Raw genomic sequence first — 26,780 nt, forward strand, 5'->3', positions numbered from 1 at the left:
AGAGCGAGCGCGGGTAAATTGGCAAACGCTGAGTAAATCATTTATGAATATTGGGGGGGGGGGGCCCAATATTAATTCATAAATGATTTACTCAGCGTTTGCCCATTGTAAAATCTTTCCACTCCCTGATTTACATTGTGAAATTTAGCACGAGTGGCAACATCTTTAGTCATGTCAGGTGCAGCTTTGCAGAGTGTTGGCTTCTGAGAGTTCTATGTACAGAGGGAGATATTGCTTGCTTGGCAGTGGGAACAAATCTGAACAAAAATAATAAAAGGTTTTGGTTGGTGTTGAGTTTTATTCATATTGGACAGTGGCTATCACTGGGCTAAATTTGTACATAGAATGGCACAACTATTAATCTATTACCATGTGCTTTCCACAATACACAAAATAATGACATCACACGTTGCATTTGTGAATGGAGATTATTCTTTCCATTTCAATGTAAACCAGCCATAGTGAAACACAAATGTACCCATTCATTTGAACAGCACAGAAAGGCCAAATACACACTGCTTATTACATAGGGCTTTATTTTAAAAATACTCTCATCAACCACCTAGCATCGCTAACAAAATGTATCTGTAATATGACAAGGTCCCGACTGCTGGGATCTCAAACATTACATTTAAGTTTCTGAAAACGTCAGAGTGAGTACATAGTTTGCAAAAGTCTTGTTGTTTGCCTGGCAACCCAAGCTGATCAGTTCCTTCCATGCTAGCTTGTTCTTCCGCATGTAGAGCTGAGGTTAGCATCTTATTACATTATGTGTCTGACCGTATGCATATATGTATGTACATCATAATATACTATACAAATATACATACACCTATATATAAATATACACCAATGTTTGCTTGGTGACAGGGCTGCATAAATAAGCATATAAAATGGTGTCATTTATTTTTTTTAGCAAAATGGAACCCAGTAGAGCTTGGAGATCAAAGTCTCTTCCGCAGTAGAAAGCAAAGTATGACTGTTAAAAACTGTCAAGTTCAAAATCTAGTCTCTTGCTTACATTGGTGTTGCAACTGAGCAGCTTCCAGCTTTTATAACTGTGTGCATAAATGCCTCTGTCTAATATTGCAGTAGTAAGTACAGTAGCTGGCTGTTTACTATACTTGGCTACATGGAGGTCTCCTGATGACAATGTGGTCGCAGTATAGTAATAGCATGGTCTCCCTCAATCCATTCATGTGTCTGGTGGACATCGTCTGCACTGAAACCGAGATATCAGGCCGAGCAACGGCATAGAACAAATCATCCAGTTTTGTGAGGTTCGAGACTTATTTCAGGTGGTATCATTTAAAATGCCTGCTAACAGGAAAGAGGACCAACTGCCAAACTTAACAGGAATAGAGATCTAGGGAAGGAGAGGCTTAAAAGATAAATAGGATGGCCACATTTCCTAATGAGCCAGGCCAAACGCTTAAATAAAAATCATTTAATGAGAAGAAGGGAGCTGCTGAGTTCAAAACCAATATGTATTGCTGAAGGTTAAGTGTTTCCAAGGCTGCATGAAGGTCAAAAAGGCATGAAAAATGTGATTGTTGCGAGTTCATGGACATGTATAAAAAGTGGTCTAGTGCAGGCACTGCTTCCTGCATTTAGAGATATGTACAATAATTTAAATCAGCTGTATAAATTTCATTCTCAACACCTTTTAAAAAAAGAAAAACATAGGAAAAAAAATTCAGTTTGTTTTCTGTCCTTCATGCATCTTCTTGGGAAGTTCTGGATTATGATGCTTGCCAGGAGCCAGTAATGTCTTTAGACAAAGTGTTCCTATTCACATTCTAGAGCTTCAGTTTCTTTACGGTTTCGAGTCTCTTTCTCAGGAGATCTCCGACCTCTTGCAGAGAGTGCAGATAGCTGTTCTGAACCTTGTCTATAGACAGCTTTGTAAACTTTTTTTCTTCCTGAAAAGATAAAAAACATTTAATATTACCAAGTAGTCAGAATGCCTAAAAACAACAGACTAGTTAACGATAGAAGGCACGTTGGTGTGTTCAGTCTTCTTAAGGTGGCCACTAACGATACAATTTCAAGCGAAAAATCATGATTGAAAGAAAAAATGATTCACTACACCATCAACGAGGTTTGAAATCTAATTAGACAACTATTTTTATAATAGTTTGTAATCAATGGAGATTATTTACAACCAATCTCACTGGCGAACGGAGGGGGCTATTCCGGGTGTCTGGAACACCCTCCCTGCACTGAGCTGTGTATTCATCCAGGGAAGACCGCATAATATAAACAGCCTCATTCTCCCTCCCTTCTTACTTCTGGTGCCTCCCTCCAGCTAATAGAATGAGAGAGGCAGCGGAGCTTCCCCCACAAGAAGATGCAGCCTGCAGTGAGAGAATGTTGATTCTGGAGTCCCCCACTCTCCACAGCACAGAAGTGTCAGACATGATGCAATTAGAGGGCAGGCAAGCTGGTAAATATGCACAGCATGATGCAGAGCTTGCCTGGACTCAGGGTCCGTGGACAAACATCTGTCTGGTCTTTCCCCATTGTTATAATGACTGCATGTGTGGATAAGGTGTTAAACAAGTTGAAAAGTTTTTGACAGTCCCTAGACTCCAGGAGGGCTTCTTTCTGACTTGTGTGGGAGACTGGCAGGGACAGGAGTCCTATTACAGGCAAGTAGCCTGTGTGATGTGGGACTGCAATACAGATCTCTGCTCCATCTCAGGTTATTCTCAATTTCTCCCCTCCTCTCTCTAGGCTAGTGCAACGCCCAAATGACAATAGCAATCGCTAGCAATTTGTGAGTGTGATTTTGTGAAGCGATTTTCAGAGCGATTTTTTAATGAATCGCTCAAAAACATGCTACATGCAGTATACATGCGATTTTGAAAAAGTCACAACGCTGCTGTGGGAACACCCTAATAGGGTAACATTAGCCAAGCGCTTTTCAAATAACTGTTGATTTGAAAAACGCTCAGAAGCCCTCTTGGTGTGCACCAGCTTCCTTCATTCACCTTTGTTTCGCTCTTCCCCTAGAGCTGGCTGTGTCTTCTTGTCATACAGGAAAGCTAAATAAAAGTGCAATCCTGGTGAGGCAAAATATTATTATTTAGTATTTATATAGCGCCGCCATCTTCCGCAGATGCATATATCCCTGCATCATATGACTATCGCTTGCGCTATGTGACACTATGTGGCATATTCCACTGAATTGTCCAACCTAAGTCTATCTCCCGTTCCTCTCTCGGGGAGTTGTTCCAGCGCTGTACCCCGTTCAAATTTGCTTCTACCAGAAGCCCTCAGAAACACTCGTGTCCTTGAGTACTTCCAAAGATAGGCTGCTCCGTAATACGCCAGTGCACTTTTGTGCATGGGCAGTATGGAGCCACCTGTATTCGGAAGCACTCGAGGACATAAGTGCTTCTGGACCTTTCAGGAATCCCTCCCCCCCCCCCCCTTAAAAATCCTGCGTTTGCCCCTGAATCTGATCAGAATTTCTGATCGCTTGAACAATTTTTCGCTAGAAATTGGACAGTTAGTGGCCACCTTTAGAGTATAGCTACTTCTAAGCCTGGTATACACGTTTAATTATAAGTGGCCAATTACTGACCAATTTTACAACCTCCACATAATATGAGGGTCAACAGATATTGAATACTATGAGCAGATTGTGTAAGTAACCTCTCTCATGGAGGTGGTAAAATTGATCAGTGATTGACCAATCATAATTGAAAGTGTGTACCAGGCTTTAGGGTGCATACACATTCAATTTTGTTTGGCCAATCAATTTTCCATTTTTACCACTTCCACGCAGTATAAGGGCCAACAGATTTTTAATACTGTGAACAGATTGTCTAGTAAAGCTCTCTTACTTCATGGTAGGAATTAAATTGGACAATCAAAATCAGATGCGAGTTTGCGCCCTAACAAACGTGCTTATTTACATTGATTTTGATTTGACTTTTTTTCAAGAGGATTTGTCCCAAAACTAATGTAATCCATAGCTGACCTATATGGGGTACTATAAGCATATTTTGCTTAGCCATTATTCCCAAGTTCAGGTGAACAGTTTTCACCACTGTGACCTCCTTGTCCCTCATTGGATGTTCAGTTTTATACAGTGTGGGGCATTCATCTGTTAACAATGACAACATTAGGAATCTCCCTCCATTTGGAGAGCCTTACATAACGTAAGGTCAAATGGTAGTGTGTGCATCTCTACATGCGACAGATGAGCTCAATAGTAGAGGTTTAAAAGGGACCCCAAGGTGAGAGGCTGAAATGTATTTCCCTTTAAAGAAAATCTGTAGTAAAAAAAAAAAAAATCAAAACCCTATGGAGAGGAAAGGCTCTGAATCCTACTGAGCCTCCTTCCCCCTTGTTCCACAGCGGTCGCCTGGTAACGGTACGCTGCCTCTGGGAGCCCACAGACGGCTTCAGGAGCACTCATGTCCTCAATGGGGATGATCAAAGAGATGCAAATTCATATGCATATGTACCCAGGTTTGAATGAGTTGGTCCTTTTTCAAGATGCATATATTTGCATAAGATTTGCATAATTGCAGAAGTATTTGCATTTTGATCATCCCTAGTCCTCAAGTGCTCCCGAAGCCTTCCTATGGTCCCCGAAGGCGTATTCAACATGTTGGTCAAATACATGGAAGGGGGGATGACCATGCTGGAACGAGGGGACTGAGCGAGCACAGGGAAGGCTCCACAGGCAAGTATAGGATTTTTATTTTTTTTTTTATTATTATTTCACTTTAACCTCTGCAGGACTGCCTAATGCCCATGGGCGTGGCCATGGCGGCAGCCCCAGGACCACCTAACGCTGATCGGCGTCAAGTGCTGGGGCTGCAGTTTTCAGGAGATTGCGTGCAGGGTGCAAGCACATCTCCTGCTCGGGGGGCGGAGCTCAGCCCCACCTTCAGTCTCCGAGCGGCAGTTGCCACTCGGAAGACTTCGCCGTCTTTACACATTGAACAGCGCTGCGATCAGCAGCAGGGCTGTATTGGGGACAGCCATGTGACACGGCTGTCCCCTCCTGACTGACGGCAATGATCGGATGTCATAGGTTGAAGCCTTTCACAGCTGATCACATGGATTGGCCATCGGGGGGGGGGGGGGGGGGGGGATGGAATACAAACAAATTAAAAAATAAAAAGCAAAATGTATTACAAAACAAACATTAAGTAAAACATAAACATGGGTGATCTGACTCCACCAACAGAGAGCCCTGTTGGTGGGGAGAAAAGGCGGGGGGAATCACTTGTGTGTGGTGTTGTACGGCCCTGCAGCTTGGCCTTAAAGCTGCAGTGGCCTTTTTCACAAAAATTAGCCTGGTCTTTAGGGGTGCTTCCACTGTGGTCCTCAAGTGGTTAATATCACTTTAAATCATGCACATTACCTGGCTGTCCTGCTGATCCCCTGCTACTAATACTTTTAGCCATAGACCCTGAACAAGCATACAGATGATTATTATTATTATTATTATTATTATTATTATTATTAATTAGATTTATATAGCGCCAACATATTACGCAGTGCTGTACAGATCAGATCATTTTGACAAAAATCTGACGAGTAGCTGCATGCTTGTTTCAGGCGTGCGATTCAGACACTACTGACCAGAATGATCAGCAGGACAGCCAGGCAACTGGTACTGTTTAAAGTGGACCTGAACTCTGGCACAGGACAGAAGGAAAAGAGAGAGAAATGTACCCTTTACGTATTTAGAGAGTTTAGCCTGTCTAATTCCTCCTCACCTATGTCTAATCACAAGTTGTAATTTGATCCCTCCCCATCACCTGACTGCCACAGCAGATAAGTCAGGTAAGCTCATTTGAAAGCACAAGTTATTAACAAATATGTCTGCTTCTATGAAAGCAGGAAGTAGAAACAGTGCAGATTTATTTCAGGATTTGTATCAACTGTAACAAAGAAATGTTTTTCTTTTAAGGTTATTATGCTGTTGTGTATCTTTTAGAGTGGAAATGAAGTTCTGAGTTTAAGTCTGCTTTAATAGGAAATAAATATGGCAGCCTCCATGTCTCTCACCTCAGGTTCCTCTGAAATTAAAGCTTTGCCTGCTGATCTGGCTGTGAAGGTGGCCACATTGTAAATGGCTGACTGGCCCAGTAAATGAACCTAACTTTCCAGGTTCTACAGAAGCTTTCTGACCCAATCAAGTGAGATCAGCACCCTCTGAAATGGAGTCAAGTATGTGTGGTAACAAAAAAAAACCTGAATCATAACTTTAATAACACTTGTCTGCATGTCAACATCTGTAGAAATTGGGGAAGTTAAAAGGGAAGAGAACAAATGTTCCCTTCTACTAAAAAAAAAAAAAAAAAAAAAAAAAACACCTTTTTTTCCATCCTACTAAATAAAGACCTGCTTTTCATGTTTGTACTGTGTTAAAATTTTACTTGTTACAAAATGAATTCCACAATATGTTAAATTTGGTATGTAAAGAATGGAGAATCAGAAACAACTTCTGCTTTCTAGATTTTTAAATGAAAATGCCACTTCCATTTAGACAAAGTTAGCACTGAACTGCATCAGGTGGTATAATGCGAGCAACCTGATTGACTAAGTTTTTTTTTGCTGAAAAATTAGTGTGACAGTATCAATGAATACCATCTGATCAGTTTCCAATCATGCTCTGATGACTGACTCATGTATAGATGGCATTGCACACAGCCCCAGAGACCCGAAGATGTGCAGCAAGGAGCCATCCTACGCAATTTGTGCACCAACTCCAATACTTCCTGTTAAAATGTAAAGTTGTCACCTCTCACCCTGGAGTTCAACCTTAGTCAGGCAGAAGACAAGTATGAGGAATGCTATAAACCTGTCAGTGAGAGTTATAGCTTGCTACAATGAGCCAGACAGTTTACACCTTAATTAGCTGCTGGGCGATGTCAATTAAACACACATGCCTAAGGGCTCTTTCACATTAGGGCAGACTTTGTGCGTTAACGCAAACGGCAGCCGTTTGCATTAACCAAGGTAAGATGAAAGTCCATAGACTTTCATTTTACCTTTCACACTCGAAGCTGCGTTTCGATGCGTTGCGGTTCCGACGCACCCGGGCGCAGTTTTTCCTCCAACGCACCCGCGAGCCGCCGTTTTCCGTCGGGTTTAATTACCAGCTACCTCCGCTGATTGCGTCGCACCGCAGATACCCGACGACACGCCGCAGGCAGACAACGCGTGCAGGAGAACGGCTCCTGTTCGCGTTGTCTGATGTGAAAGAGCCCTTACCAGTTGACAAAAAGGTTTAGTGAAAAACTCGCCTCAGTAAATGGGACATTATCTAGGGAGAGATCTTCAAGTTTCAGTGCAACCAACGAGGCCTCCAGCTCCTTTATGTAGTCATTCATATTTGTCAATGTTGTCTGCAGCCCAGTAACGTAGTCTTGGAAGCCAGTGAACACTGGGGGCTGGAAAAGGGAAGATTAGAAACAGATATGGTCAATAAGATGCTATGGTCAATAAGATGCTAATTTTTCCATCTTGCATAGAAACATAATGCAAGTTGTATGCAGCTTGGAACTGAGGAAGTAAAATGCACTTTGGTCTGATGCAATTCTAAGCTGCATACTATTTCTATGCAAGTCAGAAAAGGGGGTTTTACAAATCCTAATTGCATACAGAGGCTGGGTCTGCATAGAACGCCCAGCCTCTGTTGCTATATTATATCCCCCCCCCCCCCCCCCCCCCATGCGCTCTGCTGTGCCCCCCAAAGTAAACCGCCATGCTAGCAGCACACAGCGTGTCACCAGCAGGCTGTTTACATGTACACTGTCACTCTTGCCGCTCCCCCGCCTCCTCTATGTCGCCGCTCCTGTTCTCTGTAAGTGTCATATTTTCTTCACATACAACATGAAAAGTTTTTGTATTGCCATTTGCTTGTAATTACTGGAAATGTATGTGGCATTTAGAATTGTAGTTAACTTTGATAGTTGTCCTTTAAAGATAACATTTCAGGGCTCCTTCCTTTCATTCACCAATAAGTTTATCACTACTACTCACCAGTGATGGGTTTCTGAGTAGCAATGAGTTCATAGCTACTTGGAATTGAAATGGTAATGAATTGTGATTACACCAGGTGTGACCGCGGGTGACTGGGGTTTAACTTGCCCAGAAGTCCGAGGGATCCTCTGCATGCCATTTTTGCATGTATTTATAAGTAAATGTAACTATGCGCCCATGCTGTACAATCAACAAAAAAGGATCCAGGACTTTTGCACTACTTTATTCTCTTACATGGTGCGGGCCTACCCCTCCCTCCCCCCCCCCCCCCCATGTATAGATAGTGGAGCATGAGACACGAGATGTCATCCCATGTAAGGTTTACCTTGTCTTAGAAACATGCAAAAATAGGCAGCAGTAGTGTTTCTATTTTCTTTATACAGCACTGGCAGCACTTCAGAAAATACCTCAGAAGTGCCTTCTAATTTCCTAAAATAATCTTTTTGGGACCTTTCATCAACATTGTCACTGAGGCCTATGTGTACAATGACAGCTGTGTCATCCACAACTAATAATCTGTGCAATCTGCTACTTGCACCTGTAAAACAGTACAACATTCATGGTCCCTTTGGCAGATTACACTTTTTAAGAATTAGAGGCATTCAATTACCTTTAGGTCATAGTGTCCTTATCTTATCTGAAATGAGAAGTTTATGTTTGCATTATGAGATGAGCTTGTTACTGTAGATAAAAAATAAAAGACTTCCCACAATCCTGTTGGCGTTGCACAGTTAGGCACAGGCGCACAGACCAGGTAAAAATTTTTTATAAACAGGGAACATAAAAAGGGACCTATCTTAGAAAAAGAGGGGTGTACATATATATATTTGAGGCACTAACTACCTGTAGGGAATTTTTTGTATCGGGGGGGGGGGGGTGGGGGGGGGGGGAACCTTACAACTTTTTTTTTTTTTTTTTTTTACAGTTCCTGAACACTGCCATGTTACATCCACGTTTACTTACTGTGGTGCCGCTTTCCTTTTTCTTCTTTTTCTTCTTCTGAAGATTTGATTTGAATGGCCGAAGCACAGCAGCAAAATATGCCGATACCCAGAGAGTAATAGATATCGTCTGATTAAGGGAGAGAACGAAATTTAAATCAAGAGTCAGTTAAAGGGAATGTCCAAGCAAAATAAAAAAATGAGTTTCACTTACCTGGGGCTTCTACCAGCCCCAGGCAGCCATCCTGTGCCCTCGTAGTCATTCACTGCTGCTCCAGTCCCCCGCTGGCAGCTTGCCGACCTCGGAGGTCGGCGGGACGCATTGCGTACATTTTTACGCATTCCCGCTAGTGCAGGAACATTAACACATACATTTTTACACGTTGGTGGTTCAATGCGTAAAAATATACGCTGGTAGAAGCCCCAGGTAAGTGAAACTCATTTTTTTATTTTGCTTGAACCTTCCCTTTAAGTAAACTTTCCTTAAAAAGCCCTTTTAAACCACCAAAAAACAATTGTAAATAGGTAAATATGCACAAAGTTTAAAAAGAATGTATGGTTTTAAAAAGCCAACTATAACTAGACGTTCTCAGATGTCACAACAAAGAAGGATGTACAATTATAAAGACACTGCAAATATGAAACCGGTCCCTCATTCAATATAAAGTTCAACTACCCCAAATACAACTTGGAAGAAATAGGTGGAAGATAAATGACACAGCAACAAACCTCCACAAAGAAGACCAAATTCTCAATAACAAGGGGCGAGGTCTTGCAGTGTCCTTCTTGCATGACCAGAAGATCTCCTTTACACTGGCTGAGAAGATCTGACACAATAAAGGCAAAATTAGCCAACAACTCACTGTGCACAGCATGATGTTCAAAAACACACAATTGGCAAGTACCTTTTAAATGTCCTAGAGAAGAGTTTAACCTGTTCCCAATTTTTTCTTGGACTTCACAACTATCATCTGGAAAAAATAATTGCAAAAGCAGTGTTATGAAAATATATAATACTTCCGTTAAAGTGGTCTGAAAGCCAGCATTTCTACTTTGCTCTAAAAGATTCCTCACAGCTTAAACCCAGAACTTTTTTTTAGCAGAACATCACTGAAATGGTTAAAACAAAGCACTCTGTTCTGCTATTCAGCTTCAAATCCGCATCCAAACTGGAGATAACAGTATCTTTGTTTACATTCCAATGTTGTTACAATGTGTGTAAACACAGTGTAACAAGTGAAAAGGAGCTCTCTGTGAAGCCCTCTGTGCTTCAAGCACACACACAGTTCAGAAAAGCTTGTTAGAAGATGTTAATATATAATAAAAAGCAGTTTGAATAAAATGCTGTGCCAGCTTTCAGGGCAAGGTAAACTACACTTTGGAAACTTGTAATTTGTAAACAGACAATATGCACAAAAGCAAATATGATAACTGTAGGAGTAATAAAAAGTAGGAAAACACGTTTTTATTTAATGTTGTGTTGGTAGTATTACCATTTTAAAGTGGTCTGAAACTCCAACACCATTTTGTTTTTGTTATAGGCAGAATGAAGAAGCATTACAATTTCTCCCAGGTACCCACATTGCTGTGCTCATGTAAGGCAACATGTTTTGAGGTGAGCCTTTTGCTAAGCAGCAGCTTTAACAAATTACTTAAAAAGAGTACACGAGGCAAAAACTTAAAGAGGCTGTCATAACAGGCTTTGTCCAATTGATGATGGATTGGGGGTCTGAATACTCACCTGATCTGACATCTCCTGGTAACAGGCGACGCTCCGCCACCATCCTTGGGAGTGCAGCGGCCATGTTTCCATGCTACAGGAAGCCACGCTCTCTCTGGCTTCCTGCCTCATCATCACAGCAGCCGTGGAGAGCGCTGCTGTGAATTAGTTACGAGCAGGAGAGGGGAATAGAGGAAGCGGCGCCGGCTAAGGTAATAGCAGCTGCGGCTGTTGGGGGGGGGGGGGGGGGCACTGGGGTGATCACTACTTACCCATACTGGGGTGCTATACTGGGCACTACCTACCTATTCTGGGCACTATAATAGCTATACTGGGGCACTACCTACCCATACTGGGCACTTTACTAGCTATGCTGGGCACTATACTAGTTATACTGGGCACTATACTAGTTATACTGGGCACTATACTAGCTATACTGGTGCACTACCTATCCATACGGGGCAATTTACTAGCTATACTGGGCCACTACCTACCTATACTGGGCACTTAAGTAGCTATTCTGGGCACTATACTAGCTATACTGGGACACACTGGAGGGATCAATCATTTTTTTCCTGTTTTTTCTGGTAAAAGTTGGGTGGGTTGGCTTATATGCGTGTCGGCTTGCTTGCAAGTATATACGGTACTCAAAAAAAAAAGTAGGGTTACAAAAATATAAAAGGTGACCAAATACATTAATTTGATTATTAAAGGACCACTATCATGAAAATCATAACATTTTACACATATGTGAACACATACAAATACAAAGTACATTTCTTCCTGAGTAAAAGGAGACGGTAAATTACTTTTCTACGATGTTGCTGTCACTTACAGTAGGTAAGAAAAAAAAATCTGACAGAACCGACAGGTTTTGAAAAAGCTCATCATCTGATGGGGGATTCTCAGGGTTTTCGGGAATTTTCAAAAGCACTTTGTGAATAACAGTTGCTCAGTCCAACTGCCAAAAAAGTGTGCAGTGAGCAGGGAGGTTGGCCAACATCACTGTATAAATCCTTTCAGAGAGTGTCTAGCCCAAAACCTGTCGGTTCTGTCAGATCTCTACTACCTACTGTAAGTGACAGCAACATAGGAGAAAAGTAATTTATGGCTCATTTTACTCTGGAAGAAACATACTTCTTATTTGTATGTGTTTACGTGCATTTAACAATTTACATTTTTTAGCAGTAATGGTCCTTCAAAAATACATGTATATGTACCATATAATAGTTAAAGTACCTGTTATTAGTATCACATAATCTGTAGCTCCCTTTTAATTTAGTTTGTCATTTTGAATATGGCTTGAGCCTCACCAATATTTTTCTAAAGTAATAGAGACTTGATAGAAATCGTAATAGAAGACAGTAAAACATGAACACCAATGTATAGTAAATCCTATGTTCATACACTACCTCCTAAATGAGATTCTGCTTAAAGGGGCACCACAGCAAAAAACTATGAAATGTTAAATATGTGCAAACATACACAAATAAGAAGTACATTTTTTTTCCAGAGTAAAATGAGCCATAAATTATTTTTCTCCTATAATACTGTCACTTACAGTAGGCAGTAGAAATCTGACAGAAGTGACAAGTTTTGGACTAGTCCATCTCTTCATAGGGGATTCTCAGCAAGCCTTTTATTCTTTATAAAGATATTACTGAAAAAGGATTTTAACAATAATGCTGGACAGCTTCCCTGCTCGCTACACAGTTTTTTGGCAGTTGGACAGAGCAACTGCCATTCACCAAGTGCTTTTGAAAATAAATATATCCCTGAGAATCCCCTATGAAGAGATGGACTAGTCCAAAACCTGTCACTTCTGTCAGATTTCTACTACCTACTGTAAGTGACAGAAACATAGGAGAAAAGTCATTTATGGCTCATTTTACCCTGGAAAAAAATGTACTTATTTGTATATGTTTGCACATATTTTGAATTTTACAGTTTTTCGCTGTAGTGCCCCTTTAAAGAGGAACTCCATTGAAAATAATGTAAAAAAAAAGTGCTTCATTTTTACAATAATTATGTATAAATGATTTAGTCAGTGTTTGCCCATTGTAAAATCTTTTAAATCCCTGAGTTACATTCTGACATTTATTACATGGTGACATTTTTAGTGTTGGCAGGTGATGTAGCTGCTGCATGCTTTTTTGGCAGTTGGCAACAGCTGTAAACAGGTATTTCCCACAATGCAGCAAGGTTCACAGACAGGAAACTGCCAAGAGTACGTACTCAGAATTTCTTAGCGGGAGGGGTTTCACCACAATATCAGCCATACAGCGCCCCCTGATGGTCTGTTTGTGAAAAGGAATAGATTTCTCATGTAAAAGGGGGTATCTCAGCCACTGACAGGGATAAAGTTAAATTCTTGGTCTGAGTTTCTCTTTAAAAGGGAACCTGACGTGAGAAGTATATGGAGGCTGCTATATATATATATATATATATATATATATATATATATATATATATATATATATATAATTTCCTTTTAAAGAAAACCTGTAAGGAGAAAAAGTTCCCCTGGGGGGTACTCACCTCGGGTAGGGGAAGCCTCCGGATCCTATCGAGGCTTCCCCCGTCGTCCTGTGCTTTTTTTCAGTTCAGGGTCTCTTTAACCACCCTGGCGTTCTGATAAGATCGCCAGGGAGGCTGCGGGAGGGTTTTTTTTAATAAAAAAAAAACTATTTCATGCAGCCAACTGAAAGTTGGCTGCATGAAAGCCCACTAGAGGGCGCTCCGGAGGCGTTCTTCCGATCGCCTCCGGCGCCCAGAATAAACAAGGAAGGCCGCAATGAGCGGCCTTCCTTGTTTTGCTTAGATCGTCGCCATAGCGACGAGCGGAGTGACGTCATCGACGTCAGCCGACGTCCTGACGTCAGCCGCCTCCGATCCAGCCCTTAGCGCTGGCCGGAACTTTTTGTTCCGGCTACGCTGGGCTCAGGCGGCTGGGGGGACCCTCTTTCGCCGCTGCTCGCGGCGGATCGCCACAGAGCGGCGGCGATCAGGCAGCACACGCGGCTGGCAAAGTGCCGGCTGCGTGTGCTGCTCTTTATTTCATGCAAATTGGCCCAGCAGGGCCTGAGCGGCAGCCTCCGGCGGTGATGGACGAGCTGAGCTCGTCCATACCGCCAGGCTGGTTAAGCAATACCAGTTGCCTGGCAGCCCTGCTGATCTATTTTGCTGCAGTAGTGTCACATCAGAAACAAGCATGCAGCTAATCTTGTCAGATCTGACAATAATGTCTGAAACACCTGATCTGCTGCTCGCTTGTTCAGGGTCTATGGCTAAAAGCAGAGGTCCTCAAATTACGGCCCGCGGGCCGAATCCGGACCCCATATCATAATGACCTGTGCTGCCCCAGCAATATCAAAATATTGGTTTGTGCTTCCCCGCCACATCAGAGAGACCTGTGCTGTACATCTAACTGTCCCTCCCTCCCACCACAACGCCTCAGCCCGCACTGCGCCCAGTGACCTTCTCTGCAGTAAAGATAGCAGCCACGGGTTGCCATGGTGATGTCCAAAGGGGCAGTGACGCAATGTGCCTTGCAGAGCTTATGCTTCCTACCCTCCACAAAGCAGCTAGGGGAGGAGGTGCCGACTCTGCACGGCACATCACCACCCATTTGGACGTCACTTTGGCAACCCGTAACTGCTATCTTTAGTGCAGAGTACGACACTGAACACAGTGAGGGTAGAGGTGGCATTAGGGGAGGTAGGGACAAATAAACGTGCAGCACAGGTCTCTCTGATGTGGGGGGACAGTTGCAGGCCAATTAATAAACGTGAGAGAAAAATGTTTATACACATTAGGAGATGGGTGTCCAGCACTGCTGTGGTTTTATTTGCATATTTGTGCATACATCTTGAACTGCTCGCAACAGAAGATAAGGGTGTACAAACCTGGTGGCATTCAGGAATTCGGTGCTCTGGACCCACCACCACACCACTGGCCACCAGGTTTGTGCACCCTTATCTTCTGTTGCAAGCATTTCCAAGATGTATGCAAATAAAACCACAGCAGTGCTGTACACCTGTCTCCTATGTTGTATTATCAATCTTTTCATATAGCTGGGCCAAACAGGATGGGTACGATCAAAATGTTGGTAACACCGGTCCGGATTTATTTTTTTAACTTTCCAAATGATAGATTCGGCCCTCTAGCAGTTTGAGTTGTGTTGTGCTGTGCTGTTGTGGACTCTTGTAACTGTTTTTCAATCCAAAGCACATCTCTTTTTCTCAAAAGATATGTTTAGAACAGATAGTGAATTGAGGACTAAAGGCAGTCTGGTAAAATAATTTAGGTTGGTAAAAAAACACATTCAGTATTTTTAAACTTGCTTCAATTTACTAAGCCCTGTTCTGTAACCTCACCAGCTGTGTAGCAGGTCAGACAGCAAGCTATCAGTCTTCTCTTACAAGTCTGTGCATGAGCCATTCTAGTTTCTGTCCAGTACATTCCTGGCATCCCTTTAGATGTGCATCTATCCTAACCAGAGAGAGCTCTTCTGTGTATAAGTATACAGATATGCACATCTAAAGGGATACAGAAAAGCCTTTATAATGGACTACCTTTCCTGCTCTGTAGTCCAAAGTTCCATTGGCCAGGGTATCTGATCAATTGGTTTGAGAAGCAGGGCTTTTTGGCTCTCCCCATTTGCTGCCTGGCTCTCTGCTATATCTGTCACTTTTTACCATATGCAAATTGTGAGTTACCAGCTGGTCAGAGCTGGAGATAAATACCAAACACTTTAACTTGATTTACTGAATGCTTTAATCTTAGTGAATTTCAATTTGACAGTTCTTGGGGCATTTACTGCATAAATCAATAACTTACCTCACTAGTTAATAATTTTACTTTTGAGTATGGCAATAGGTTTAGTGAATTGGCATTTGACAAGTACCGTATATACTTGCATATAAGCCCACCCACATATAAGCCGAGGTACCCACGTTTACCCCCAAAACCAGGCAAAAATGATTGCCTCGCATATAAGCCCCCCCCCCCCCCCCCCACATGAGGCATCCCGATACCCAGTATAAATAGCCAGAAGGGCCCCCAGTGTGAGGCAGCATACCTCCCCATAGCCAGATGTGCACCTGCTAATTGTCAGTGCTCCTCAGAACATTGCTTCAGAAATGCTCAACAATGTAACCAACTTTTCTGCAGACACCAAGCAGAACAAAATCACTTAAAGGGATACTGTAGGGGGTCGGGGGAAAATGAGTTGAACTTACCCGGGGCTTCTAACGGTCCCCCGCAGACATCCTGTGCCCGCACAGCCACTCACTGATGCTCTGGCCCCATCTCCGGTTCACTTCTAGAATTTCAGACTTTAAAGTCTGAAAACCACTGTGCCTGCATTGTTGTGTCCTTGTTCCCGCTGATGTCACCAGGAGCGTACTACGCAGACACAGACCATACTAAGCCTGCGCAGTACGCTCCTGGTGACATCAGCGGGACCGAGGACACGGCAACGCAGGCGCAGTGGTTTTCAGACTTTAAAGTCTGAAATTCCAGAAGTGAACCGGAGGCGGGGCCGGAGCATTGGGGAGTGGCTGCGCAAGCACAGGATGTCTGTGGGGGACCATTAGAAGTTCCGGGTAAGTTCAACTCATTTTCCCCTGACCCCCCCCCCCCCCCCCCCCCCAAAGTATCCCTTTAAGCAAGCTTAAAAGTATATTTACCCATTTCTGTATCTGAGAAGGGTGTAATACAATACATCACACCTATAATACTATACAACCAAGCCATGTATACTCTCCCCTTCCTAAAACAGAAGGTATATGCAAGACTTCAGCATTACAAAAGAAAGAAGCAACCATCTTAAAGCATCATTTTGGAGTATGGAAACCAACTCCCATGTCCTATAAACAGTCATCAGTCATAAATCCATAAATGCTGCTTGATAGCACACTTATGGACAGTTAACTTCACAGAATATAACAAGAGAAAAACAATTAACCAAGCAGAAATTCTCAAAGATAATTCACTGCAAAGCATTTGCTTGATTTAAGGTAGCCATACACTGGTCGATGTGCCATTAGATCGACCAGCTGACAGATCCCTATCTGATCGAATCTGATCAGAGAGGGATCGTATGGCTGCCTTTACTGCAAACAGATTGTGAATCGATTTCAGCCTGAAACCGATTCACCATCTGCTGAGCTGCTCCTGCCGCCTGTCCCCCCCCGTATACATTACCTGACGCTGGCTCCCGGGCATCTTCTCCGCATTGCACGGCTCTGTTCCGGATCCATTACGGCGCTTCCTGTGTTACTCCGTGACCAGGAAGTTCAAATAGAGCGCCCTCTATTAGAACTTCCTGGTCACTGCAGTGACACAGGAAGCGCCGGGATGGATGGAGCCGGAACAGAGCGGTGCAGCACGGAGAAGACGCCCGGGAGCCAGCCTCAGGTAATGTATACCTGATCGGATCGGCCGCCGCTAGCGACGCGCACTTTACCGGCGGGCGATCGAGGGTAATTTCCCGCACGGCGCGATCGACGGACCGATCTGATTCCGGGAGGGAATCGGATCGGCGGCTGCGTTTAACGCGAACGATTGGCAGCAGATTCGATCCCAGGATCGAATCTGCTGTCGAAACGGCCGGGAATCGAGCCAGTGTATGGCTACCTTTAATCATTTGACTGAGTGATATCAGTGTGAGTCTCCTGAACGTCTGTAATTAGACATCCAAATAAACAAAGGATTGATCAGTGGACTCACCAGGGCACTATGTGCTTCCCCCGGGAACTGTAAAGTTGCAGGCAAGGAATGTGCCTGCTCACATAAATCACTCCATGGGAGCCCTCTCCTCTGCACTTCATATCTCCGTCTGCACGTGCTGTCATCTTGTGTCCTACTGCACATGTGCGGAAGACAGCAAAGCATGCAGGGAGATGTAGTCTAGAAGACAGCTATGCCATGTGCTTGTAGTTTTCACTCTCTCTCCCCCCTCCCTCTTCCCGCGGCTGTTTAATGCTGGGTACACGTTGCGATTTCCGGCGCGATTCGCGGGATCGACTCCATCGATTCAATTATTTTCAGCATGTTCGATCGTGTTTCGATGGATACAGCAGTCAATTTCCATCGAAACACGATCGAACATGTTGGAAATAATCGAATCGATGGAATCGATCCTGCGAATCGCACGGGAAATCGCAATGTGTGTACCCAGCATCATGTCCACTCGTCTCCTCTTTGCTGCATCTCCCACGGAAAACCTGTGCTTTTATGTGCCTGGATATGAGTTGTGTGACAGGCAGCTATACACTGTGATTATGCTCAGAGCTGCATAGGTCCGTGCCTGCAGCTCACTACCATAGAAGCACTGGTCAGTGAGCTGCAGACAGGGATGTATGCAGCTCTGAGCATAATCAGTGTTCAGCCTCTTGTTTGTAACACAACTCATGTCCAGGAACAGAACAGTGCAGCCTTGTGCGGGGATGCAGCAAAGAAGAAACGAGTGAACATTTAACAGCTGCGGGTAGGTGAAATGATCATCAAAGAGGCTGCATCTCTTCTCTGCTTTTATGCACAGATCGGGGACAGGGCAGCCAGCACACGGCTGCACGCGAGGGCATAAGCACAGCAACAGTGGGAGGCACAATCAGCTGACTCGCATAAAAGCCAAGGGGGGGGGGGAACTTTTCAGCACATTATTTGTGCTTAAAAATTCGGCTTCTTTGCGAGTATATACGGTAGATTGGTGAAATCAGCAGTTTTCTGCATTACTGAATGCAGTAATGCTTAGTGAATTGAGGCCATAGAAGTACTTCTATGGCTTTTGATAACATTGTTACATCTCTGCAGTTTTGTTTGCTTTTGATGATTAGGTTTATGAAATCGAAAATTAAAAAATGTCCACATGTAGACGGCATACGAGAAAATCACTTTGTTGCGGACTTGATTCCTTTAAGATGTGTTGCGATTCTGACATTTATTCTCATTACTGCTTGTGTAAATACCTACTTGCTTGCCAGATCAGTGCTAAGTCACAGTGAACTTATTTCATAAAAAAAAAAAAAAGAAAGAAAAGCAGATACTAGACAAGCTGGGAAGTGCAATATGCACAAACCCCACAGACGTTACTTATTCCTCTGAGGCGTACCAAAACTGTAAGGATCTATGCCAAAGGCCATAGCAGCAATGTTTACAAGGTTTACTTTATAGCCTTTTAGAAATCAACTGACCACAGATGGTTTCGTCTGCATCTTCCAGTTGCGATAATATATGAAAGTTGAGTGAGAGCAATATAATTTCACAAGAAACGGGACTAAGGCATGAATGTGCTACTAGGCAGTGAATGATTAACCTGAAGAGGGTTCAGGAGGAGCCGGAGTGACGCACACTTCAAGCAGAAACCGCCGAACTATATAGTGGGAGCTGCATTGCTTTCGTTACGGCATACAGTTACTATAAGACTATATGTGAAACCGCACAGAGCTCATGAATCATCAGCCATTCCCCAATATAATAATATGCCATACAAATGCCAAAGGAATCTAGGAAAAAAACACTGCCATTTGCTTTATGTTACCTAAAATCAAAATTATTATTTTTTTATGCTACCCTTATAATAGCCTCCATTAGTCAGCATGTTGTATCTACTAATGTTTTGCAATTAACTTCTGCTTACTCTTATCTCTAGGTGTGTTGGAGCTTCCAGCTAATCACTCAGTTTTTGAAAGTATGAGAAAACAAGCAACATACTGTTGCTGCTCTGCGCATTAAATATCTTCTGCAGAAAGGCAAAAAGTAAGTGGGCTGTCTGTACTGAAAACTGACGCAGCAGACTACAGATTAAAAACTATAAAAATCAAATGCAACATGAGCTTACAGCCAGCTTTAGAAGATCATAGATTGCCGCAAAAAGAAATAGGAATGTAATTTTTAATAACATCAAATTGCAAAAAGCATATTGTTTAAGCCCCAAGTAATGTACAGTAAATGTTAAATCTCCAAAGCCTTTTGCACTGCATAGTTAAAGAGGAACTCCAGTGAAAGACCACTTTACTTACGGTAAAGTCTTTTCCAGTGGTCATGAGGACAGCACCCCTGGATGAGACTTGTCTCCCTCCCCACTGTGGACAGGAAACTGTTAAAAGAAGAATTTGCATAAGCAATAGGCAGCCACATATAAGATACTACACCTGCCACAGTACCTCAGTTAATAAAAAGATGACACGGACATTTAATGATGCTTACACAAACGTATTTCTCTTTCCTACCCAAATAAGGGCGGGTTGCAGGGGTGCTGTCCTCATGACCACTGGAAAAGACTTTACCGTAAGTAAAGTGGTCTTTCCCAGAACGTCATTTCGGACAGCACCCCTGGATGAGACGATATACAAGAGTTAAAACCTTAGGGTGGGACCACAGCTTGCAAAACTTTCCTTCTGAAGGATAAACCTGCAGACAGATACATTAAGGCGATAGTGCTTTACAAACTTATTGTGACTTGACCAGGTCGCAGTTCTGCAAATCTGATCTATAGAGGCCCCTGCCCTCTCTGCCCAAGAAGTCGAAATTCCTCTTGTGGAATGAGCCATGATAGAATTGAATTGCTCCCCCTGTGTCTGATATGCTAATGAAATAGCCCAAACAAATGTATAATCTGTGTAGGATTTAATTAAGGAAAATTTCTCCCAATTAATGATCCAACCTAGATCTTGTAGTAAGACTATTGTCGTAACAATCTGATCTCTTACCGAATTGGGAGATGTCCCCCAAAACAGAAAATCAAGGTAACCCAAAATGTTAACCTTTCTCTGTCTAAGTGTAGCTAGAACCCCAGACATTACCTTTATAAACAACCCTGGAGCTGAGGATAATCCGAAGGGCAAAGCATTAAACTGATACATTCTTACCTCTTCCTCCATCTGGATGGCAAACCTTAAGCATTATTGAGAAGTCAGATGTATCGGTAATTGAAGATACGCATCTTTTCAGTCTAGAAAGGCTAGGAAATCGTCCTTCTGTAAGAGATGAATAATAGATCAAATCCATCCTGAATTTTCTGTATTTTACCTTCTGGTTTAGACTCTTTAAATTTAGTATGAACTGATAATTTCCCTGTAGCTCCTTTACTAGACAAAACACAGGGCAATAGAATCCCTGTCCTCTGACATTTCGGTACTTCTCGAATTACCCTTTTTTCTAAACAGGGAAAGGACTTTCGATTGTAGGGCTGAAAACTTTATTTGGTCCTGCAAACGGGGAGTAATGCAAAAGCTCTTAAAAGGAGGCTGGCTGAACTCTATTCTGTATCCCTCCAACAAAAAACACCTTAAAGGCTCTTTCCCACTAAGACGTTGCGTTAGATGCGACGCTAAGGTCACATAACGTGCCCCCAACGCAACGCATGTGAGCTTTGAAGTTGGATGCTATTTAGAGCCACGTTATGCGTCTCCTGATGGGTCTGTGATGCGTACTTTTTGACGCTTACTATCGGACGAAAACGGCGCATGCGGCAAAAGACTGTGGAGAGCACGTGATCGGAAAACTCCGCATCACCTGCCAGCCAATAAGCGGCCGCTCCAGGAAGTTAACACTGCAGTGCATATTAATTAGTCATGTGGCTGGCCACAACAGCGGACTCTCCCCTCCTCTCCTGCAAGAAAAAACAAAAAAACACACATTATTGAGCATATGCAAACAGTCTAATGCGGCTAAAACCGTGTATAACGCACAGCATGATGCACTTTCTTTAAACGTCCAGCGTTAGAGTGTAACACAACGTGGGCACTGTGAACAGCCCATTGATTTTTCATTACTGTGAGCTGGACTGCGTTACAAGCTGCTCTAACCTGCGCCTGTAACGTCCCACTGTGAAAGAAGCCTAAATAACCAATATTTTGTGCACTGTAGTTGCCATGTTTTGAAATTTGCAATTCTCCATCTCACTGGAATACTAGCGTCATTGCTTATCTGACTTCTTGGTAAAAGTGAAGTTGGACTTAGGGCCGGTTCACATTACAAACGCGGACGGCCACGCATGCGGAACGCAACGCGTACGAACGCACGCCATCCGCGTTTGCATGCGTTGGGTGGCTGATCCCATCACTGAAAAGTAAATGGGACAGCCGCGCGTTTTTGCTAAATCTGCGTGCAGCATGCGTTCGGAACGCATGCAGTGTGAACATCAGACAGTGCACTCTATGCACTGTCTGATGTCGTGCGTGTTGGCCTTCTGCACGCGTTTCCAAAACGCAGCTGGAAACGTGTGCAGTCTGAACAGGCCCTTAGGCTTCTGTGACTTGTAGAGAGCCCATCTCCTGCCCTTAGAGGACTAGGGATCTGACTTATTCTTAGAAGGAGGGACGAAAGGACCGTTTACTTTGAAAAGGTCCTTTCTTAGGGCTCGTTCCCACTGTTGCGACGCGATTTCGGCCGCATTCCGACGCTTGTAAAAACGCATGCGGATGCGTTTCCACATGCGTTTTTACCCGCGATTTCGCCTGCGATTTCGCATGGCAGGGTGCCATGCGAAATTAACCATGACACTGCCAGGGCTAAATAAAATTGAAAAAGGTGCGAAATCGCACGCGAAATCGCGGGTAAAAACGCATGTAACAAACGCATGCGTTTTTACTATTAAATACATTAGCGGCGATTCGCACGGATTCCCGACGCAGGCGAAATCGTTGGCTCTTTTGTGCGTTTTTTTCACGCTGAAAAAAACGCACCTCAACAACGCTACAGTGGAAACAGGCCCATCCACTTGTATTACATGTGCGGATCTGCATGCGTTGGACGCATGCAGATTCGCGATAGTGGAAACGAGCCCTCAAAGGAATACTATCGATACCCAAGTGTTCTAAAATGACAATGTACAAATAATGTCTAAGTTGCTGTGTAAACATTTTCCTACTTTTCATGTTAAATATCAGAGGCAAAAGCTGTAATTTACTGAGGGTAGGATTAGCTATATTGGGACAAATCAATTGCAGAAGGGGTGTCTACTTCAATGCACAGCCAGAGTTGCATATCGGACTACAGAAAGCAAATATCAAACAAACTCTGAAAGCAAAAAACAGTATGAAAAGCTGTAACAATTAGTTACATTTCCTCTGCTCTCTACAGACACTTCAGTCCGAAACAGGACACAGAAGCTGCAGCTGTTCTCTCTGTCACACACAGTTACACAGAGTTATCTGATCAAGTGTGAGGGGAATTTCCCCTCTCCTCATGGCTCAGAGTCAGTTTTGTCAGTAAAGTTTGAAAGCATTTTGATAACAGTAAACAAAGAGGTTGCTACTAAAATGTATACACCAGTACTTAGCAACACTTCCCAAACAATTCCTGTGTCAATTGAAAATATGTGAATCGATAGAATTCCTTTAACAGGAATACTTTTTTTTTTTTTTTTTTTTTTTTTATGTGTGTCTGCCGTTCTGTCTAGAGGGTTGTCTAACTGACTCAAACAGCAGACCCCCTTCACAAGGTACACCACATAACTTGATTTTGAAGAATTGTCATCATTCCAAGTTTTTACCCATACACCTCTTCTGGCTGAATTAACTAATGCCGTAGTTCTGGCCATAAGTTTAACCGTATCATCTGAAGCGTCCACTAGATAATTGGAAGCATTCCAAACTTTAGGGAAATCATTCAAAATTTCCCAGAAATCCTCAAAAAAGTAGGTCAGTTTTGTTTGATACCCTTGAAAAATATGGATCTAACTTAGGCGGGGTTCCCCAAAACCCTGATCTTCAGGAGAAAAACAACATTTAGATAATGATCTGGGCCAAAAAAAAACAAAACTTTTCCTAGATTATCCCACTCCTTAATCCTAATCTTAAGAGTAGAATGGACTGGAATAAGCCGAGAATGAGGATCCGCCAAACTCTCATACATTTGATCCAAAGGTGTCAAAGATTTCTGCTCAGACTTAATACCTATTAGTAAGTCTTTCATTAATTCAGGAAAAAAACATTGCGGTTAGGGCTCTTTTCTACTATGAAATGCGATCGCAACCGCATTTGCGATCCCAATCGCACTTCAATTTCCACTATGCGATTGCGCTACTATACTTATAGTACAGCTCAATTACATACAATGCAGGAGGATGACGATTGTGCTTTGTCCAAATCGCATCGCAATCAGATTGCACTAATGGAAATTGCTGCTGCAGTTTCCATTAGTTTAACGTACCTCGTGATCAGAATCAAATCGTAACTCGCAGAGTAATGAAAAAAAGGCCCTTAGTCAGTTTTACTCAAATCTTCCTCCTAGTTTGATACATTTTCTCTGTGCAGAGAGAGTTACTATAAAGGAGGCAGCCCCAGCATTCCTTTACATGTGCATTTTTGTTTAAATTGCCTCTCCTTGCCCTGAATCTGTCTAGTTCTTTTAAACAATCAATTTAATTGCTGCAGCTTAGAAGAACTTCAAGAATGTTACACATGCAGGCTTTCTGATGTGAAATTTATCTGAAAACAGGTACCCAAGGGGTTAAAAACACAGCCTGGGTATTCCGGGATGCAGTTTGTTCTGCTCTCACTGCAGCTGCCTGGGAGGTCTGTCTCTCCATTAGCTTGCCTGTTATGGCTGGCTTATCGCCTTCTCTAAACAGCCAGGGTTTCTCTGCTCACATTTGCCTGCTTTAATTTTTATGAATTAACCTTCAGTGACCTGTGTTGTGATAATCTCCGCACAAGGTGTTAATTTCTGGCACCTGCTCAGGAATTATAAATTTTCATGCGGACACAGGTTTTATGAATGCACACTTTACTAAATGGTGGGTAAAGTCAGCTGTTTTGAGCATTACCGCATGCAGGAATGCTCAATAAATAGAGGCCTATGTCTCTTGGAAGCAGGAGGCATAGTTAGAGGTGCAGACAACATAGGAGATGATGGATTAGCTATAACAGGTAGATAAGCCATAGCAGTACTAGTCCCAGGCCCATCTGAAGCAGCTGAGGCGGTAGAAGCAATAGCAGAATCTTTAATTTCCTATTGCTGTGGACCTTCTCTGTACAATACTGGCACAATTTCCATTCAGAGTTGCCAATCCATGCTGACTGGACTGAGTAGAAGATTTTTCAGACTTTTCAACCTTCTCAGTCTTATGTCTTTTGGGGTATAAAACATAATAAACGATAGCCAGCCATTAGACAAATCCCTCTATACATAACATACATCCAGCCAAGCAGAAGAAACATAATCACATCTACTTGCCAGAGAGGGATCCTGGGCAGATTCAGCAGATTGTGCAGGAGCTGACCCAGAGGCGTCCTCCATGATCTCAGCCACAAACCAGAGTGCATCATGGACTCTACAAATTTATACCTGTGCTGCTGATTTGATGCAGCTGATCCAATTATGCATGCGGCCCCTGCCGGCTAAGCATATGCTTAATCAGCTTCTTACCTTAAGGAATCAGCTGTATGCCGATTCCTAATCACCGCCGCGGCCCCTGCCGCCCGGCTCAGACTTCAGATCACGCGGGACGCCAGCGCGTGACTACCTCCGGTTCAACCGGAAGTGAACTCTCTCCAATGCACGCACCTGCGCGCATAAAGTTGCTGCCTCCAATGGAGAAGCCTCCTCCACGCTGCAGGGCTCCGACTGTTCACTGAACAGTGCTGCTTGGAGCCCTGGAAAACGCTGCCCCTGCCGCCTGACATGGATGGCACTCCTGGAGACCTCTCCCATGCATCCCGTCCGGGACAGGAAACTAAACTGAGGTACTGTGGCAGGTGTAGTATCTTATATGTGGCTGCCTATTGCTTATGCAAATTCTTCTTTTAACAGTTTCCTGTCCACAGTGGGGAGGGAGACAAGTCTCATCCAGGGGTGCTGTCCGAAATGACGTTCTGGGAAAATAATGTAATACAAAAGTGCTTCATTTTTACAATAATTATGTATAAATGATTTAGTCTGTCCATTGTAAAATCTTTGAAATCCCTGATTTACATTCTGACATTACATGGTTACATTTTTACTGTTGGCAGGTGATTTAGCTGCTGCATGCTTTTTTGGCAGTTGGAAACAGCTGTAAACAGCTATTTCCCACAATGCAACAATGTTCACAGACAGGAAACTGCCAGGAGTACTACGGTCCTCAGAGTTTATTGTGGGAGGGGTTTCAACACTATCAGTCATACAGCGCCCCCTGATGGTCTGTTTGTGAAAAGGAATAGATTTCTCATGTAAAAGGGGGTATCAGCTACTGATTGGGATAAAGTTCAATTCTTGGTCGGAGTATCTCTTTAAGTATGGAGTAATGAAGCACTTCAACTGAGCAGCACTACAAACAAGCAGAATTCCAATAGTGTGTCACTGAAAGGCAAATCCCAGAATACAAAGGCAGGAACAGATACTGGTAATTAAAAAGATCCTGCTGCAACTACGTCATACAACAGGCTGAGTTACTGTTAATTTCCAGAGCTGATCCGATATGTTAAATGGATGGGGAACAAGACTTCAATGTTATTGGCAGTGTAAAGAGAAATTACAAAACTATCTGAAAACACAACAATAGGGTAATGAGTGCTATTTGAATTCTGGAGTCTATTGGGTTTGGCTAGGAATGCAGATGGCTTTTGAGAAAACATTTAAGCACAGAAGGTTGTTTCTGGGTGGTATAGGTCTTACCAATGCCACATGAATCCAACTGATAGATGTCATTCACCAACTGGAAAACCTCTTTCTGGCACTGACAGGCCCCACTGCTTATAAATCCACTGAGCCTAGAGGCTGGAGGTCCAAGAAATGGATACTGTAGAAAGAATGGAAACAATAAAAGCATGTAGGTTCACAATACTATAAAATGTGAAGGTTATAGAAAAGGCTCTATAGAGTGCTGTACCTTGACATTCTTCTCCCAAAACAGTTTCCCAGAATCCACTGCCTCCTCATACTGTTGTATCAAAACCCGCACAGTATCAATTTTGGAAGACACCCCATTTTCTGTAGCCTTTTCTGAATTCTTTGGCTCGGAAGTGTGGTTGAGGGTGGTTAGACCACTAATCAGCCTTAAAGTCAGTGATCGGATAAGCAGCCAGATGCGTTCTTCTTCCAAAGATAACTCACTGTGGTCTCCTGCAGGGTCCCTAAAAAGGACAACAATTGAATGTATACGATTTCATTAA

The 26,780-nt window shown here is 43.0% G+C and overlaps 1 protein-coding gene across 4 annotated transcripts in view; it reads right to left on the reverse strand.

Annotated features, from left to right (window-relative positions):
• Positions 1–519: 519 nt before the first annotated feature.
• Positions 520–26,780, reverse strand: part of NAA25 (N-alpha-acetyltransferase 25, NatB auxiliary subunit) — a 120,731-nt gene continuing 94,470 nt past the window's right edge. For all 4 annotated transcript variants that reach the window (XM_068245778.1, XM_068245798.1, XM_068245789.1 and 1 more), the window contains exons 18-24: positions 26,498–26,741; positions 26,284–26,407; positions 9,863–9,928; positions 9,687–9,784; positions 8,980–9,087; positions 7,278–7,424; positions 520–1,922 (exon numbers count right to left, since the gene is read on the reverse strand). In XM_068245778.1, the coding sequence (XP_068101879.1) occupies positions 1,800–1,922; positions 7,278–7,424; positions 8,980–9,087; positions 9,687–9,784; positions 9,863–9,928; positions 26,284–26,407; positions 26,498–26,741 (910 nt within the window). In that variant the 3' untranslated portion in view covers positions 520–1,799. The remainder of the gene's footprint in view (positions 1,923–7,277; positions 7,425–8,979; positions 9,088–9,686; positions 9,785–9,862; positions 9,929–26,283; positions 26,408–26,497; positions 26,742–26,780) is intronic.

This window comes from Hyperolius riggenbachi, chromosome 1 (assembly GCF_040937935.1).
Source record: "Hyperolius riggenbachi isolate aHypRig1 chromosome 1, aHypRig1.pri, whole genome shotgun sequence".
NCBI classification, from domain to species: Eukaryota; Metazoa; Chordata; class Amphibia; order Anura; family Hyperoliidae; genus Hyperolius; species Hyperolius riggenbachi.